The sequence below is a fragment of the Anomaloglossus baeobatrachus genome, chromosome 1 (assembly GCF_048569485.1).
Source record: "Anomaloglossus baeobatrachus isolate aAnoBae1 chromosome 1, aAnoBae1.hap1, whole genome shotgun sequence".
Classification (NCBI taxonomy): Eukaryota; Metazoa; Chordata; class Amphibia; order Anura; family Aromobatidae; genus Anomaloglossus; species Anomaloglossus baeobatrachus.
The window spans coordinates 336,774,420-336,791,461 of record NC_134353.1 but is presented as its reverse complement, the minus strand read 5'-3'; the positions used below and the strand labels follow the sequence as shown (position 1 = coordinate 336,791,461).

The window sequence follows — 17,042 nt, the reverse complement described above, 5'->3', positions numbered from 1 at the left end:
GTTCAGTCATAACAGCACCCTCTAAATACAATGGCATGCACAATTTGGTCACCCCTGGTCAAAATTACTGTTATTGTGAACAGTTAAGCAAACTGAAGATGAAATGATCTCTAAAAGATGTAAGGTTAAAAATGACACATTGCCTTTGTATTTTAGGCAAAAATTTTTTTTGCTTATCTGGGTTTGTCTTTTGCTGTGGTTGTTTTCAGTTTATTTGCATGCAGGGATTTTCCCCCTCAGTGGTTTGTTGGGGAACTCCCTGCAGTTTTGTGTGGAGTATAGCTCCTTTGAGTCCATGTGTATGTGGCTTGTTGAATTTGTTATGATTCTTGTTTTCTGTTTATTGGTATGACAAGGGCACCTGGTATAGGACGGAGTTCAGATCGTGCGATCTGAGGGCCTTTTTGTACTGTCAGGAAGTTGGTATTTTGCAGGGTTTTTCTCTGGCCACCATCAGTCCCTTTCCTGTCCTTTCCTATTTTAGTCAGCAGGGGCCTCACCTTTTGCTAATCCTGTCATCTATCTGTGTATTGTGTTTTTCCTATATCACCACAGTCTTTTAATGTGGGGGGCTTGCTATTCTTGTCTATTTTCTGAGGCAGAGAGTTATTCATCTTTCCTTTTTTTAGGATAGCTAGTTCTCCGGCTGGGTTTGCGGTGCACAGGATTAGTTGCCAATGCTCTTGTCACCTTTTGCCAATGATTTGTGGTGGTCTTCCATGGTTCCAGATCATAACACAAAGGTATGCGTGGAGAAAAAAAGAGCACGGAATTTCAGGAAAAGAATATCTCGCTAACCATTAAGCATGGGGGTGGAGTTCATCAATCATGCTTTGGAGTTGTGCTGCAGCCAATGGAACGGAGAACATTTTATGGGTAGAAGGAAGAATGGATTTAATGACGTTTCAACCAATTCTTAATGCAAACATAACACCATCTGTAAAAAAGCATAAGTTGAAAAGAGGATGGCTTCTACAAATGGATAATGATTCTAAACAGATGTCAAAATTCACAGTAGACTACCTCAAAAACGTGTAATTGCAATATTTTTTTGGGAAAAAATTCTTCGCTTTTAGGAACAATTTTAAGAGTACAAACACTTTTACCCATATAACAGAAAATGGCACCACTGAAAACTACATTTTGTAATGCAAAAAATAAGCCCTCATACATCTCCATTGACATAAAGTTGTAAAACTTATGACTCAGAATGCAGACAAAAGCAATATCTTTTCAGTGGATTTCATGAACAAAAGTAATAAAATATAAAACCATATAAATTTGGTATCCCCATAAATGTACTGACCGACAATATAAAGGTAACACTTTATTTGTGCAGACTGTGAATAGCAACAAATATAAAACAGTAAAAACTAACAGCAGAATGTTTTCTTCATAAAGAGTTAATATGTTAGGTGATAAATTATATGTACCTGAAAGTGCTGCCACTGACAAATACAACTCCCGAAAAACACAAGCCCTCATACTATGGAATGTGACAACGAAAAAGGAAAAAAAAGCTTTGTCCTACAGGTTCAATCCTTAAAGAGGTTGTCCACTACTTCAGGAGAGCCAGTGCTGATACTGCTAGAACCGCCCCGGAAGCGGAGGTGAGCATAGCTGTTGTTATGTTACTTGGAGGTAATTAAAAAGTAAAGACATGGCTTTAATTGCAGCTTGGATTGATAACTTTTTTGAAGAAATCTGTGTTCTCGTATTTCAGTAATCACCCGTGAAGTTATATGGCAATGAAACACAATTATACGGCAACGAGACACAAGTGCAGCAGAGCTGGACTCTACATTTGGTCTTTTCCTGCTAGTCAAGATGTTTGCTGGCCCCTCTACTAGTCTCTGGTCTTTGATTAATGGTTTTTCTGTTACCTCTGTTACCACTGGTTTTTCAATAACCTCCTCTGGCTAAAATTCCATGCATGTGCTATCAACACGGCACATGCTCAGACCGATTTCTTGGCTTAATTGCTTCATGTGAAAGTTACAGAGCATGTGACTTACCCACAATGGCGGCATCTGTGTGAGATTTTGGCACTCGCTGTCATTGTTGGAGAGCCTCATGCACAGTAACTTCCCCATGACCCCATAATTGAGCCGAGAAACTGAGGTCTGCACATTCGCCACTCATGGCAATGAAGGCACATTTGTGAGATTTTGACTAGAGGAGGAAGGTCACTGAAAAAGCATTGACCTGTTAGTCAAGGACCAGGTGCAGGCATAGGCCTGGGAAATACCCAGAATGGCAGGAGAAGACCAAGTGCAGTGTCTGTCCTCACTGCACTTGCACCTCATTAGAATATACCTTCAATGTATGATTACTGAACAATGATAACATAGATTATTTAAAAATACATATCAATTTAATATTCAGAAAAGTGTCATTATAGCATTGTTTTTATTTTGCCATCCAAAATCCCACCAATAGGTCCACTTTAGTGGGTTAAAGGTACTTAGCACATAACATATGATGGAAAATTAATTCAGAAACTTCTTTTGTGGTTTTAAAAAGAAATTAAAAAAAAGAAATAGCAAAACACATGGTTAACCTCTGGTAATCTTGGAAATGGAGAGGCATTGGAATCCAAAGTATTTTAAAAGTTTTCTGTTTTCCAACTTCTCAGATACATAAAACTTCTGAGTCAAACCTTAATTTCTTTTAATTTCAGGTAATGGGTAACATGAAGCTTAAATATGGGTGATTGTGAAGATATAGTAGAGCTTCTCAGATTTACTATTTAGAGATCAAAGTAGCTTTAACTGACAATGAAAAAAAGTTTGTGAATAGGACGCTGATAGCATGTTAGCTCATAGTTTCAAATGAGAGGTGTTTTACTGATTACACATAATAATAGTACTTATTAGTTCAGGAAGAAATCAAAATCAGATCTAATATTGAAGTTAAGAGCCTGAAAGGTATTGGGTTGTGTCTCTGGATTCAAGGGAGAGCAAAGAAAGATACATTTCTGGAAGACTAAATGGATCTATTGCATAAAGTCTTACCACTGAGTTAAGGACCCATAAGATTCAGACAGATTTGGGTTTGGTGGAGCATAGTCTGAGAGTTTTAGTTTTTCACTTTTCAACCCCTATACAAGTATCCACACTTCTCCGTAGGAAATCGATAGGCCATGTACTCTCTCAACAATAGTCAGAAAGGAAATCATGCAGAGGACAGAAAGATGGTCAAGAAGCTAGCCAAGTCAGTAACAGAAGTCAAGATTATTGGTTAGTCACACAGAAGGGCCCTAAAGAATCCATACAGGGCAGATAATTAGCAAAGATGGAAGAATTTCGAACCACGCTAGAGACAGCATGAGAAGTCTCAGCAGAAAGACAGAGCAAGGCATGCAGGAAGCTGTACAGGCCGGCTGGTTTACGGATGGCCATGAAGTGGGGGAAAGAGTAATAGCAGTCCATGACAGTTAACATTCTGCCATGTAGATAACAGAATTTCAATTGTCTTTTTTATGATATTTTCATAAAATATTCAAGTCACTTGACGATAACACAAAAACTTTATTACGATGACTCTCATTATTTAAATTCTCCCCAGTTATATTTTAGTACTACTCCTGCTGCCAACAGAAATTATTTAATTAATAAGAATATATTAAGGAAGCCTGTTGTGTGGTTCCCTAATGTTTTATCTCAAGATCCTGCAATTAAAACACATTCTAATTAGCTGAGACTTGAGGCTGCGGTAAACTCCAAGAGGAATGGCACTAGAATTTTATTTCTTTTTGTCAATCAACTAAATGTGTTTAAAGGGGTTGTCTGAGTTATACATTTAGTTATCCGAAAACTTGTAGATTCATAAAGTGATAAACAGATCTGTTCCTCAGCATCCCCAGTTACAGCACTGCATAGCTTCTGCTGCTCTTGTCTTTACTAATAGGCAGCAGTGGTGATGTCACATAATCAAGTGCATGTGATCTCTTCAACCAATCACTGGGCTAAGACGTTTGTGTACTGGTGGACATATTTTCCCAGATAAATGTGCTTGCTGCCATAGAAGCCAATCACTTTTCATTTTTCTCATTGCACTGAACAAAGTAAAACACAAAAATATTGTTGCTGTAGACGACAATGCTGACAAAGCTGGGACCTCTTCCTCTGCTCCTAGTGTGTCCTAATTAGAGAAGAGTGGACCCATTGAAATTCAGTTCAGCGGGTTCAGCTGGACTTTAAAGTTCAGTTTGATACCTGGACTTGACCTGTACGCCAATGGAAGTCAATATTTGGGCAGTTCAGGTCTGTGCCCACATGCTGTCATAAGCAGATCACTTCCGAGGGAGTGTGGGCAAGGTTTATTTCATTTTGTTTTGTTTGTTGCAAACTACATCCAATCATGCTGTTATTACCTCCAGGGCAAGCCAATCAAACACTGCAAGCAGCTCGCTCTGGACTGAGCATCGAACGTACCTGAGCACAATTATGCTTGTGAGAGTGATTTGCATAAGTAAAGCATCCAAACTCCGAACCCAAACTCTGTTTTTTCTTTTAAAAAAGGTTGTGTTTGCTACGAACACTGAAGCTCAAGTTCGTTCATCTTTAGTTTTAATATCTGCATGTTATGTTGCTAATGCTGCAGCCAATCACTTACTTTTGTGGGTCTGCTTAACTTGATGACAAAAGCCGCTGAACTAACTGTTTGGCTGTAGTAGACTTTAGTGCTGCAGACAGTAACAAATCCCAGAGGGATATCTGACTAGTTTCTTTGTTGAGACTCCCAACAGAGGCTCCACGGGCTTTTTTGATTTGCATATTTCCCAGGGGGCGATGCACCTAGCATTTCACTGTCTTGAACGCCCTTGTTGGCTGCTGGCAGTGTTTTCTCTGGCTGGTCTCCCCGAGATCAGTGATTGTTTTGTTTTGTTGGTCTACTAGGCATTGCTCCCACCTGGCCAGAATCCTACTCCACATTGATGAGGGGCAATACCCCAAAACAGCTGTCTGTGGATGGATACTTGGCCTTGGTAATTCCCTTGTCATGTCTTTAAACTTGTCAAAGAGTTGGATATTGACTAAAAGGGACACTTAATATGGTGGTTATGGTGGTTTCCTAAAAAAGAGCCACTCTTTGGCTAGGTCCTTCCCGGAAGGATATCTGGCTAGTTTCTGTGTTGAGACTCCTAACAGAGGCTGCACGGACTTTTTGGAGTAACAAATATTGGCACAGACTATGTACTGGACCCAGGGAGGGTGAGCAAAGTAGTTTTCTTTTTTAAACAAACAGTTGGAGGACAGGTTGTAGTGCTGGTGTCCCTGCGCTCCAAGATCTCCTCCTCCCGTAGGGACGTGCGTTACTCACCACAGCGGCCAGCTCTCACACATATCCTGACGTCCCCTCACTCCCCCACGTGCGCGCTCTCTGCTTCCTCCTCCCGGGGTCTGTGCACATAGCACAGGTCCTCCAGGAATGTTCCTGTGCCGCATGCCGCTGCCCTTTTCTAAAGGGCCAGCGCGTCACTCCCAGGAAGTGCCTCTCAGTCTATCGCTGAGAGGCACTGGGTACATAAGACTCTCTCCCACTAGGAGAAGTGCCTCATCAACGTGTTTAGTTAATGTTTGCTAGTTTTCATGTCTCCTTGCCCGCTGTGCTTTTGTTACACTATACTATGCCCCTGCCTGTCCATCCTGGCCATGCCTCCAGCTTCAGCTACCCTGGTGGATGGCCTTTGCCACAGCAGAGACTGTCCCTTTCCAACTCGGCCATGTCTCCAGCCTCAGCTACCTTGATGGCCCTTGCCACACCAGAGACTGTTCCTTTTCACCCCGGCCGTGCCTCCAGCCTCAGCTAGTCTGATTTCCCTCTCCACACCAGAAACTGTGCCTGTCCAACCCGGCCATGCCTCCAGTCTCAGCTACCTTTGTGGCCTTGGCCACACCAGAGAATGTTCCTGTCTACTCCGGTTGTGCCTCCAGCCTCGGCTATCCTGCTGGTCCCAGCCTAGTTAGCAACCCTGCCTGTCTGTCCTGGCCATGCCATCTGCCTCTGCCACTCCAGTGGTCACTGTCTACACTTGAGACTCAGCCTTTTCTACTCCTGTATCTGCCTCTGCCCTGGGGGTCAGTTGCCACAGTCTCGGTACCTGCCCTGAGAGTAGCACTTGGCGTCTTCCTCATGGTGGGTGCTTATCAGGCCCCTCGCACTAAAATGGTAAGCCCGGGGACCCCGAATGGTCCAGTGGATCCATTTTTGCTTACCACACTACCATCTTAAGCGGCGAGTGTGGCACAGGTGTTTTAGCTGTTTCATTCTCTCCATAGATACTATACATTACATACTAATCACAAATCTCTCCTCCTTCTCACATAACCACCCTTCTTACTTTGCCACAAACTGATTTTTTTATATTGTCATCACTTTTATATTGTAACAATAAAACATTTAGGAAATATTTACTGACCAGCATTGAACTTTCTATTTTCTGCACATTCAGGGATTACTGTCCTCCTGTCGCTTACCGTCTTCATGTTACTTGTGGCAGAGATCATGCCTGCAACATCGGATTCAGTTCCTCTGATAGGTAAGTCACTTGTGATGTATGTTCTGTGCCGTATGAGTAAAGGTGATGTCTGGAAACCTGTGCTGCCATCACTATTCATCACAAATAATAATTCTAAAGTTTTGTAGACCTGGGAGTGGCTTTAGTATTAGGAAACTTTCCTTGAAATTTTATATATTTTTGAAATTTTCTTGAATAGCTGCTTATAGATATTTTAGAATGCGATTATTTGCAAATGGAGCTAAATTAAATAATCTTTACTCATAGTCAATAACTGTATATGCCTTGAGGCGCGTGACATTGTTGTTCTAATTTTTAACTAAGCAATGTTAGTCCGCCTCCACGTGGTGCACCCTGGGTAACGCTAAAGGACTAACAATCTTGATGACCAAACAATCAAATTATATCTAGATTTCCTGGTCAGTATATCTTACCTCATTAACTAAGGTGACTGTAAAGACAATATTTAATTTCCTGAATAATACAAATTAATAAAACAGGAAATATTTCATCTTTTTGGAACATAGAAAAAAACGTATGGATGTAAATCAGTTATAGATTTACGTATGTTAATGTCAACTTTTAATTGTATTGGTTTATGAACATGCCATGAAAAAGTATTCAGACCCTGTGAACTTTTCCACATTTTTTCACGTTATACCCACTAAATTAAATGTGTTTTATTGTGATTTATGTGATACATCAGCATAAAGTAGCATCTATGTGTTAAATGTAAAGAAAATTATACATGATTTTCTAAAAATTTAAAAAATCTAAATCTGAAAATTTGTAATGTGCATTTGTATTCAGCCCCCCTAAGTCAATACTTTGTGGGATCACCTTTTTCTCCAGTTACTGCTGAAAGTCTTTTGGAGTGTCTCTACCAGCTTTGCACATCTAGAGGCTGAAATTTGTGCCCTTTCTTCTTTGCAAAATAGCTCCAGCTCAGTGAGATTGGATGGCGCAAGAATAACAATTTTCAAGTCTTGCTACAGATTCTCAATGGCATTTAGGTCTGGAATTTGACTGCGCCATTCAAATACATGAATGTGCTTTGATCTAAAGCATTCCATTGTAGCTTTGGCAGTATGTTTAGAATTGTTGTCCTGCTGGAAGGTGAACCTACCCCCAGTCTCAAGTATTTTCTAGCCTCTAACAGGTTTTCCTCCATAATTGCCCTGTCCATGCATCTTATATCAACTGACTTGCTTTCCTGTCCCTGCAGAAGAAGAGGATCCATCCAGCATGATGCTGCCCCCACCATCTTTCACTGTGGGGATGGTGTTTTCAGGTTGATGGGCAGTGTTAGTTTTCCACCATTCATAACAGTTTGCATTTAACCCAAAAAAGTCTACTTTAGTCCATTCTGACCAGAGCACCTTCTACCACATGCTAGCTGTGTCCCACTATATGGCTTTTTGTAAATATGACTCTTTGTGGCTTGCTTTCAAAAATGGCTTTCTTCTTTACATTCTTCCATAAGGGCCAGATTTGTGGAGTGTATGACTAATAGTTTTCCAGTAGACAGATTTTCCCACCTGAGCTATGGACCTCTGAAGCACCTCCAGAGTGACCATGGTCCTCTTGGCTGCTTCTCTAGTTAGTGCTTTCCTTACTTTGAATGTCAGTTTAAATGGACAGACAGCCATGTCTTGGTAGGTTTGCAGTTGTTCCATACTCTTCCATTTGTTGGATGATGGATTGAACAGTGCTCCATGAGATGTTTAGAACTTGGACTATGTTTTTTATAGCCTAACCTTTCTTTACTCTTCTTCACAACTTTATCCCTGATCTATGTGGTGTGTTCCTTGCTTTTCATGATGCTGTTTGATCCCTAATGTCCTCAACGAACCTCTGAGACCTTCACAGAATAGCTGTAGTTATACTCAGAATAAATTACACATAGGTAGACTTCATTTAGTAACTAGGTGACTTCTGGAGACAACTGGTCACTCAGGATTCTCTTTACGGTTATAAGACTACCTACAGATCACTGAAAACAAATTCATATTACAATTTTCATATTTATATTTTTAAAATATTTAGAAAACAATGTATCATTTCCTTTATATCAGATAAAATCCCAATAAAATAAATTTAAGTTTGTGAAAAAATGTAGAAAACTTCACGGGATATGAATACTTTTTCAAGGCGCTGCACTCTCAAACGTGATATTTGCTCATTTTCCTCAATTAAAAAAAACACAATATTAATATTTTTGACTCATTTGTTTGATTTGGTTCTCTCTATCTACTTTTACGACTTGTGAAAATCTAAGGTAGTATTAGGATAAATTTATTCAGAAATATGGGAAATTCTGAAAGGTTTGCAAACTTTGAAGTTGCACTAAGTATATTGCTTGTTAGAAGAAATATTTCATTGTCTAAGAGAGTTATGCATTCTTTCTGGTTATTTCCTTCATGATAACCTTTACGTTTTGCACCTTCCATCCTTTTATTGCTAAATAATTAGAGCATATGAAATAGTATATTTGATATACAACGTTCTGGAAGTTGGCATTTAGGTCAGAACATACTTTGTTCATCTGTTCATTAGATTTTTTTTATCTCCCATGTGAAATAAGAGGATAAAGCTTTTCATGCCCTAGAATTTAAAAGCCCTGGGGGCTGGCTGAAGCTATCTGTAAATGACTGTCTAAAACAATCCAAGCCATCTCTCCTAATTGTAGAATGAAAATCTACAAACTGGGAATATATACATAGTAAAGAGTTGTGACGAGAGTTGGGAATACTAGAATGGTGACTTCTTACATACAGACTCATTCAATTTTCCCACTTTAGTTGCTAAATGTAAATGTAAATGTCAAGTTGCCCCTTTTACTACACCAGAGTGTTTTTGTAATGCATTCCCAATAATACTGCTGGAACCTGCTAAATGACATTGTATTGTGTGGCAGGGCAATCAAAGAGCACTCTGATGCAATTAATCCTAAATTTACCAAGCTTCACTGAGCAGAAATGATGTATACCACTAAGGACCTACAGACCGCAATAGCTGAGGGAAAGTCTATGGAGGCTGCTTTTTGTTAACGTTCATTAGAGTTCTATCACTCAGTAGAGTTAACGCTATATCCATACAGTAATGTTACAAATGCTGTAATTTGGTTAAGGGACTTGTCTGCCTTGGAAAAATCTTATCTCAAGTTATGAGCCTTCTTAGAAAGAAAATGATCTCAGTTATATAGGTGGTCTACTTTAAAATTACAAATCTTCCCTTCAGCAAGGAACTTTTTATTGGCTGGCTGTGGTTCCTCAGAGCAAGGGAATTTTTAACTGTAGATCTTTGCTTCGCTGATCTCTGCCCGGGGCCTGCGCTGATCTCTGCCCGGGGCCCGCGCTGATCTCTGCCCGGGGCCCGCGCTGATCTCTGCTCGGGGCCCGCGCTGATCTCTGCCCAGGGAAAGGGGGGCACTGATCTCTGCACGGGGCCCACTGATCTCTCCCCGGGGCCCACGCTGATCTCTGCCTGGGAAAAGGGGGGAGCACTGATCTCTGCACGGTGACCACTGATCTCTGCCCATGGGGGGAGTGGTGCTGACCTCGGCCCGGGGCCCGCGCTGATCTCTGCCCGGGGCCCGCGCTGATCTCTGCCCGGGGGAAGGGGGGCACTGATCTCTGCACTGGGCCCACTGATCTCTGCCCGGGGGGAGCGGTGCTGACGCGGCCCGGGGCCCGCGCTGATCTCTGCCTGGGGCCTGCGCTGATCTCTGCCCAGGGCCCGCGTTGATCTCTGCCCGGGGGAAGGGGGGAGCGCTGATCTCTGCACGGGCCCCACTGATCTCTGCCCAGGGGGGCAGCGCTGATCTTTGCCCGGTGCCCACTGATCTCTGCTGAAGGCGGGGGGGCGCTGATCTCTGCCCATGGCCACCCGCTGACCCCAGCCCCTGTCTTGCTTCAGCTAGATCAGGGGTGGGGAACCTCTGGCCTGTGGTCTCCTGGCCTCTCTGCTGTGAGCCTCCTGGCCTCTCTGATGTGAGCTTCCTGGCCTCTCTGCTGTGAGCCTCCCTCTGCTGTGACCCTCCTGGTCTCTCTGCTTTGAGCCTCCCTCTGCTGTGAGCCTCCTGGCCTCTCTGCTGTGAGCCTCCTGGCCTCTCTGCTGTAAGCCTCCTGGCCTCTCTGCTTTGAGCCTCCTGCCTCTCTGCTTTGAGCCTCCTGCCTCTCTGCTTTGAGCCTCCTGCCTCTCTGCTTTGAGCCTCCTGCCTCTTTGCTGTGAGCCTCCTGCCTCTCTGCTTTGAGCCTCCTGCCTCTCTGCTGTGAGCCTCCTGGCCTCTCTGCTGTGAGCCTCCTGCCTCTCTGCTTTGAGCCTCCTGCCTCTCTGCTTTGAGCCTCCTGCCTCTCTGCTGTGAGCCTCCTGCCTCTCTGCTTTGAGCCTCCTGCCTCTCTGCTTTGAGCCTCCTGCTTCTCTGCTTTGAAGCTCCTGCCTCTCTGCTGTGAGCCTCCTGCGTCTCTGCTGTGAGCCTCCTGGCCTCTCTGCTGTGAGCCTCCCTCTGCTTTGAGCCTCCTGCCTCTCTTCTGTAAGCCTCCTGGCCTCTCTGCTGTGAGCCTCCTGGCCTCTCTGCTGTAAGCCTCCTGGCCTCTCTGCTGTGAGCCTCCCTCTGCTGTGAGCCTCCTGGCCTCTCTGCTGTGAGCCTCCCTCTGCTTTGAGCCTCCTGCCTCTCTGCTGTGAGCCTCCTGGCCTCTCTGCTGTGAGCCTCCTGCCTCTATGCTTTGAGCCTCCTGCCTCTCTGCTTTGAGCCTCCTGCCTCTCTGCTGTGAGCCTCCTGCCTCTCTGCTTTGAGCCTCCTGCTTCTCTGCTTTGAGCCTCCTGCCTCTCTGCTGTGAGCCTCCTGCCTCTCTGCTGTGAGCCTCCTGGCCTCTCTGCTGTGAGCCTCCCTCTGCTTTGAGCCTCCTGCCTCTCTGCTGTAAGCCTCCTGGCCTCTCTGCTGTGAGCCTCCTGGCCTTTCTGCTGTAAGCCTCCTGGCCTCTCTGCTGTGAGCCTCCCTCTGCTGTGAGCCTCCTGGCCTCTCTGCTGTGAGCCTCCCTCTGCTGTGAGCTTTCTGGCCTCTCTTCTGTGAGCCTTCCTCTGATGTGAGCCTCCTGCCTCTCTGCTTTGAGCCTACCTCTGCTGTGAGCCTCCTGGCCTCTCTGCTGTGAGCCTCCTGGCCTCTCTGCTGTGAGCCTCCTGGTCTCTCTGCTGTGAGCCTCCCTCTGCTGTGAGCCTCCCTCTGCTGTGAGCCTCCTGGCCTCTCTGCTGTGAGCCTCCTAGCCTCTCTGCTGTGAGCCTCCCTCTGCTGTGAGCCTCCTGGCCTCTCTGCTTTGAGCCTCCCTCTGCTGTGACCCTCCTGCCTCTCTGCTTTGAGCCTCCCTCTGCTGTGAGCCTCCTGCCTCTCTGCTGTGAGCCTCCTGCCTCTCTGCTGTGAGCCTCCTGGCCTCTCTGCTGTGAGCCTCCTGGCCTCTCTGCTGTGAGCCTCCTGCCTCCCGCTGCTGTGTGCCACCCTCCCAGTGCTGTGTGCCACCCTCTCTCCAGTGCTGTCTGTGCTCCCTCAGTCCTGTTCATGTCTCCAGTCCTCTTTGTGCCCCTCTAGTGTTGTCCATGCCACTGCCAGAACTGTCCGAGCCCCAGCCCCTACTGTGATGTGTATATGCCCCAGACCCTCCTGTGATGTATATACAGTGCCTTGAGAAAGTATTCGGCCCCCTTGAATTTTTCAACCTTTTTCCACATTTCAGGCTTCAAACATAAAGATAAAAAAATTACATTTTGTGGTAAAGAATCAACAAGTGGAACACAATTGTGAAGTTGACTGATATTTATTGCTTGTTTTAATTTTTTGTCAAAAATAAATAACTGAAAATTGGGGCGTGCAATATTATTCTTCCCCTTTACTTTTAGTGCAGCAAACTCACTCCAGAAGTTCATTGAGGATCTCTGAATGATCCAATGTTGTCCTAAATGACTGATGATGATAAATATAAGCCACCTGTGTGTAATCAAGTCTCCGTATAAATGCACCTGCTCTGTGATAGTCTCAGTATTCTGTATAAAGCGCAAATAGCATCATGAAGACCAAGGAACACAACAGACAGGTCCGTGATACTGTTGTGGAGAAGTTTAAAGCTGGATTTGGTTACAAAAAGATTTCCACAACTTTAAACATACCAAGAAGCACTGTGCAAGTGATCATATTGAAATGCAAGGAGTATCATAGCACTGCAAATCTACCAAGACCCGGCCGTCCATCCAAACTTTTGTCTCAAACAAGGAGAAGACTTATCAGAGATGCAGCCAAGAGGCCCATGATCACTGTGGATGATCTGCAGAGATCTACAGCTGAGGTGGGAGAGTCTGTCCATAGGACAACAATCAGTCGTACACTGCACAAATCTGGCCTTTATGGAAGAGTGGCAAGAAGAAAGCCATTTTTCAAAGATATCTATAAAAAGTGTCGTTTAAAGTTTGCCACAAGCCAGCTGGGAGAAAAACATGTGGAAGAAGGTGCTCTGGTCAGATGAAACCAAAATCGAACTATATGGGCACAATGCCAAACGATATGTAACAGCAACATAGCTCATCACCCTGAACACACCATCCCCACTGTCAAACATGGTGGTGGCAGCATCATGGTTTGGGCCAGCTTTTCTTCAGCAGGGACAGGGAAGATGGTTAAAATTGATGGGAAGATGGATGGAGCCAAATACAGGACCATTCTTGAAGAAAACCTGTTGGAGTCTGTACAAGATCTGAGACTGGGACGGAGATTTGTCTTCCAACAAAACAATGATCCCAAACATGAAGCAAAATCTACAATGGAATGGTTTACAAATTAACGTATCCAGGTGTTGGAATGGCCAAGTCACAGTCCAAACCTGAATCCAATCGAGAATCTGTGGAAAGAGCTGAAAACTGCTGTTCACAAACACTCTCCATCCAACCTCACTCAGCTCCAGCTGTTTACAAAGGAAGAATGGGCAAGAATTTCAGTCTCTCAATGTGCAAAACTGATAGACACATACCCCAAGCGACTTGTGCTGTAATCGCAAAGTATTAATTTACAGGGGATGAATAATATTGCACGTCCCACTTTTCAGTTATTTATTTTTTATAAAAAGTTTAAAATAAGCAATAAATTTCGTTCAACTTCACAATTGTGTCCCACTTGTTGTTGATTCTTCACCAGAACATTAACATTTTTATCTTTATGTTTGAAGCCTCAAATGTGGGAAAAGGTTGAAAACTTCAAGGGGGCCGAATACTTTTGCAAGGCACTGTATATACCAGAATGTGCCCAGGAGGGTGATGTATATAGAAGGAGGGGCCCAGGATGGGACATATATACCTAAATGGGGAAATATATACAAAGAAAGGGACATATATTTCAGGAGGGGGACATTATATATATAATATACATATACATATATACAGTACAGACCAAAAGTTTGGACACACCTCCTCATTCAAAGAGTTTTCTTTATTTTCATGACTCTGAAAATTGGAGATTCACATTGAAGTATCAAAACTATGAATTGACACGTGGAATAAAATACTTAAAAAAGTGTGAAACAACTGAAGATATGTCTTACTGTATATTCTAGGTTCTTCAAAGTAGCCACCTTTTGCTTTCATTACTACTTTGCACACTCTTGGCATTCTCTTGATGAGCTTCAAGAGGTAGTCACTGGAAATAGTTTTCCAACAGTTCCCAGAGATGCTTAGCACTTGTTGATCCTTTTGTCCCTCTGCGGTCCAGCTCACCCCAAACCATCTCGATTGGGTTCAGGTCTGGTGACTGTGGAGACCAGGTCATCTGGCATAGCACCCCATCACTCTCCTTCTTAGTCAAATAACCCTTACACAGCCTGGAGGTGTGTTTGGGGTCATTGTCCTGTTGAAAAATAAATGATGGTCCAGCTAAACGCAAACCGGATGGAATAGCATGCCGCTGCAAGATGCTGTGGTAGGCATGCTGGTTCTGTATGCCTTCAATTTTGAATAAATCCCCAACAGTGTCAGCAGCAAAGCACCCCCACACCATCACACCTCTTCCTCCATGCTTCACGGTGGGAACCAGCCATGTAGAGTCCATCCGTTCACCTTTTCTGCAAAGACACGGTGGTTGGATCCAAAGATCTCAAATTTGGACTCATCAGACCAAAGCACAGATTTCCACTGGAGTGGAATGGAATGTCCATTCCTTGTGTTCTTTAGTCCAAACAAGTCTCTTCTGCTTGTTGTCTGTTCTTAGCAGTGGTTTCCTAGCAGCTATTTTACCATGAAGGCCTGCTGCACAAAGTCTCCTCCTAATAGTTGTTCTAGAGATGAGAAGGTATGTCCAAACTTTTGGTCTGTACTGTATATTACACATGTTTGTCCAAGAGGGGCAGTGAGACTGGAGGAGGTTTGAGGGGTGGAGGCGGAGCTGGGGTAGAGCCTGGGCGGAGTCCCAAGGGGGCCCGAAAATGTTGCCAGTATGGGGCCCTGAAATTCCTAGTGGCGGCCCTGGGTGGGACAATCTGTTCACTGGAAAACTATTAGTCATATACTCCACAAATCTGACCCTTATGGAAAAATGGCAAGAAGAAAGCCATTTTTTTTAAAGCAAGCCATAAGGAGTCCCATTTGCAAAAAGTCATATAGTGGGACACTGCAAGCATGTGGAAGAAGGTACTATGGTCAGATGAGAAAAAGTAGACTTTTTGGGAGAAATGCTAAATACTATGTGTGGCAGAAAACGAACACTGCACATTACCCTTAAAACATCATCCACACCATCAAACATGGTGGTGGCAGCATCATGCTGAGGCAATACTTTTCTTGATCCGTCACAGGTCAGCTGGTTCAAGTTGATGAGAAGATGGATGAAGCTAGATACAGGGTAATTCCAAAGGAAAATCTGTTAGATGCGGCAAAGGACTTGTGAATGTGGCAAAGTTTCACCTTCCAGCAGAAAAATGATCCTAAACATACTGCCAGAGCTGCAATGGAATGGTTTAGTTCAAAGTATATTCATGTGTTTGAATGGCGAAGGATGGTATGAATGCCGGTCTATGGGGACTCCGCACTCCTTCTCCAGAGAGAGTCAGTATGTCTTTATGACTTTGGGCAGGGTGAGCGATACTTACTATTTTCTTCTGGTTGGTGTCCATCACACCGCAGCCAGTCCCTGTCATAGACAAAGTAGACAAGCATGACACAGAGTACTCTTGGCAAACCAAAACTTAAACACTTTATTCTTTCAACACTGAGAAACATGGCCTCACTTCTGATGGTTCTATGGTTACTGACTGTGCTTTTGGGGGTAATCTCCCTCAGGAATCCCTACTATCTTGGATCTAGTCCGCAAGCTGACAGGCACCTGTGTCTCCATTTGCCAATGCTTCTTCCCACCGCTGTCCGCTTCTGTCCCCAATGGCTGTTTAGTTGTACAACTTCCCTGAGCCCGCTATGGTGATCCGTAGGCTCCGGACCTTTAATAGGTTACCTCAGGGTTCCCTGACTGGCTCCTGACCCCATGCCATGTCTTTACTTTGAACCTTTCTGCATAAGTGGCTCTCAGCTAGCTCTGTAATCAGGAAGTGACTCTCTGCTCAACATTAGTTCCACCCCACAGTGAGTTGAACCTGACATTAACTGTTTCTATTGTGCCACCCCCATGCCAACGGTGATGCTTGGATCCGGATCTGTGGTATGGTTGAGGGACTCTACCGGACCCAGGGGTTGCGCGGACACTTCGAATAAAAAAGGGGACGTAATTGTACAGAATTTGCTATGAACTGTCTGTGATGCCACCCACGGTGTGTGGTGAGGTGTAGCACCACCGCTGCTATTATGGGATGCCCGGGGAAGATGTGATGGCAGCTGGATGTTAACGCCTCCATGGCTAGGGATGGATGCCCCGGGGCCCGGTATTGTGCAGGGTGGCAGGGATCAGCACACTTACAGTTCGGTTGTCCTGGTGCTGGATGAGGTTGCACTGATGTGTGGAGTCAATAAACACACAGTTCTTTTGTTAAACCAAGGTGATGGTGGCCGTCCTCCACAAACGGGTGTATCTGGTCCCACACCCGGGCTGGTGATCAATGTCTCTTTCCTCTGCACTTTGTGTTTTCAGTGATGGACTTCCCGGTGTTTAACACGGGAGTCTGCTCCCGGTCCTTTGGTTGGGAGTGCCCATCAGACGCTGACCCGTGGGATCTACCAGGTGCTGGCGGATGCCCTATCCCTCTCTGTGAGTGCGTGTCTGCTTTTCGGGATTTAGGTTGGGACAGGACTTATAATCCTGCCCTCAATTGGTTAATTAGCTAGGCCGTTGGTGCCGGTCCTGGCTTCAAGTCCAAGTACCCCCTTTGTGCACGGTTTCCGGGTCGGTTCTCCAATGTCGGTACCGGCAGGCTCCAACCCTGCCCCGGTCCACCTCGGATCTCTGGCAGCCGTTTTCCCGTCTCCTCCTGCCACTGATCACCGTCTGCCACCTAGCCAGCATGCTGGGGCTCCAACCCCGACGCCTGTCAACTAGCACCTC

The 17,042-nt window shown here is 44.6% G+C and overlaps 1 protein-coding gene across 2 annotated transcripts in view; it reads left to right on the top strand.

Moving 5' to 3' along the window:
• LOC142292355 (neuronal acetylcholine receptor subunit alpha-7-like) overlaps positions 1-17,042 on the top strand; it is a 336,257-nt gene that overhangs the window by 238,253 nt on the left and 80,962 nt on the right. For both annotated transcript variants that reach the window (XM_075337677.1, XM_075337683.1), the window contains one exon: positions 6,458-6,544. In XM_075337677.1, the coding sequence (XP_075193792.1) occupies positions 6,458-6,544 (87 nt within the window). The remainder of the gene's footprint in view (positions 1-6,457; positions 6,545-17,042) is intronic.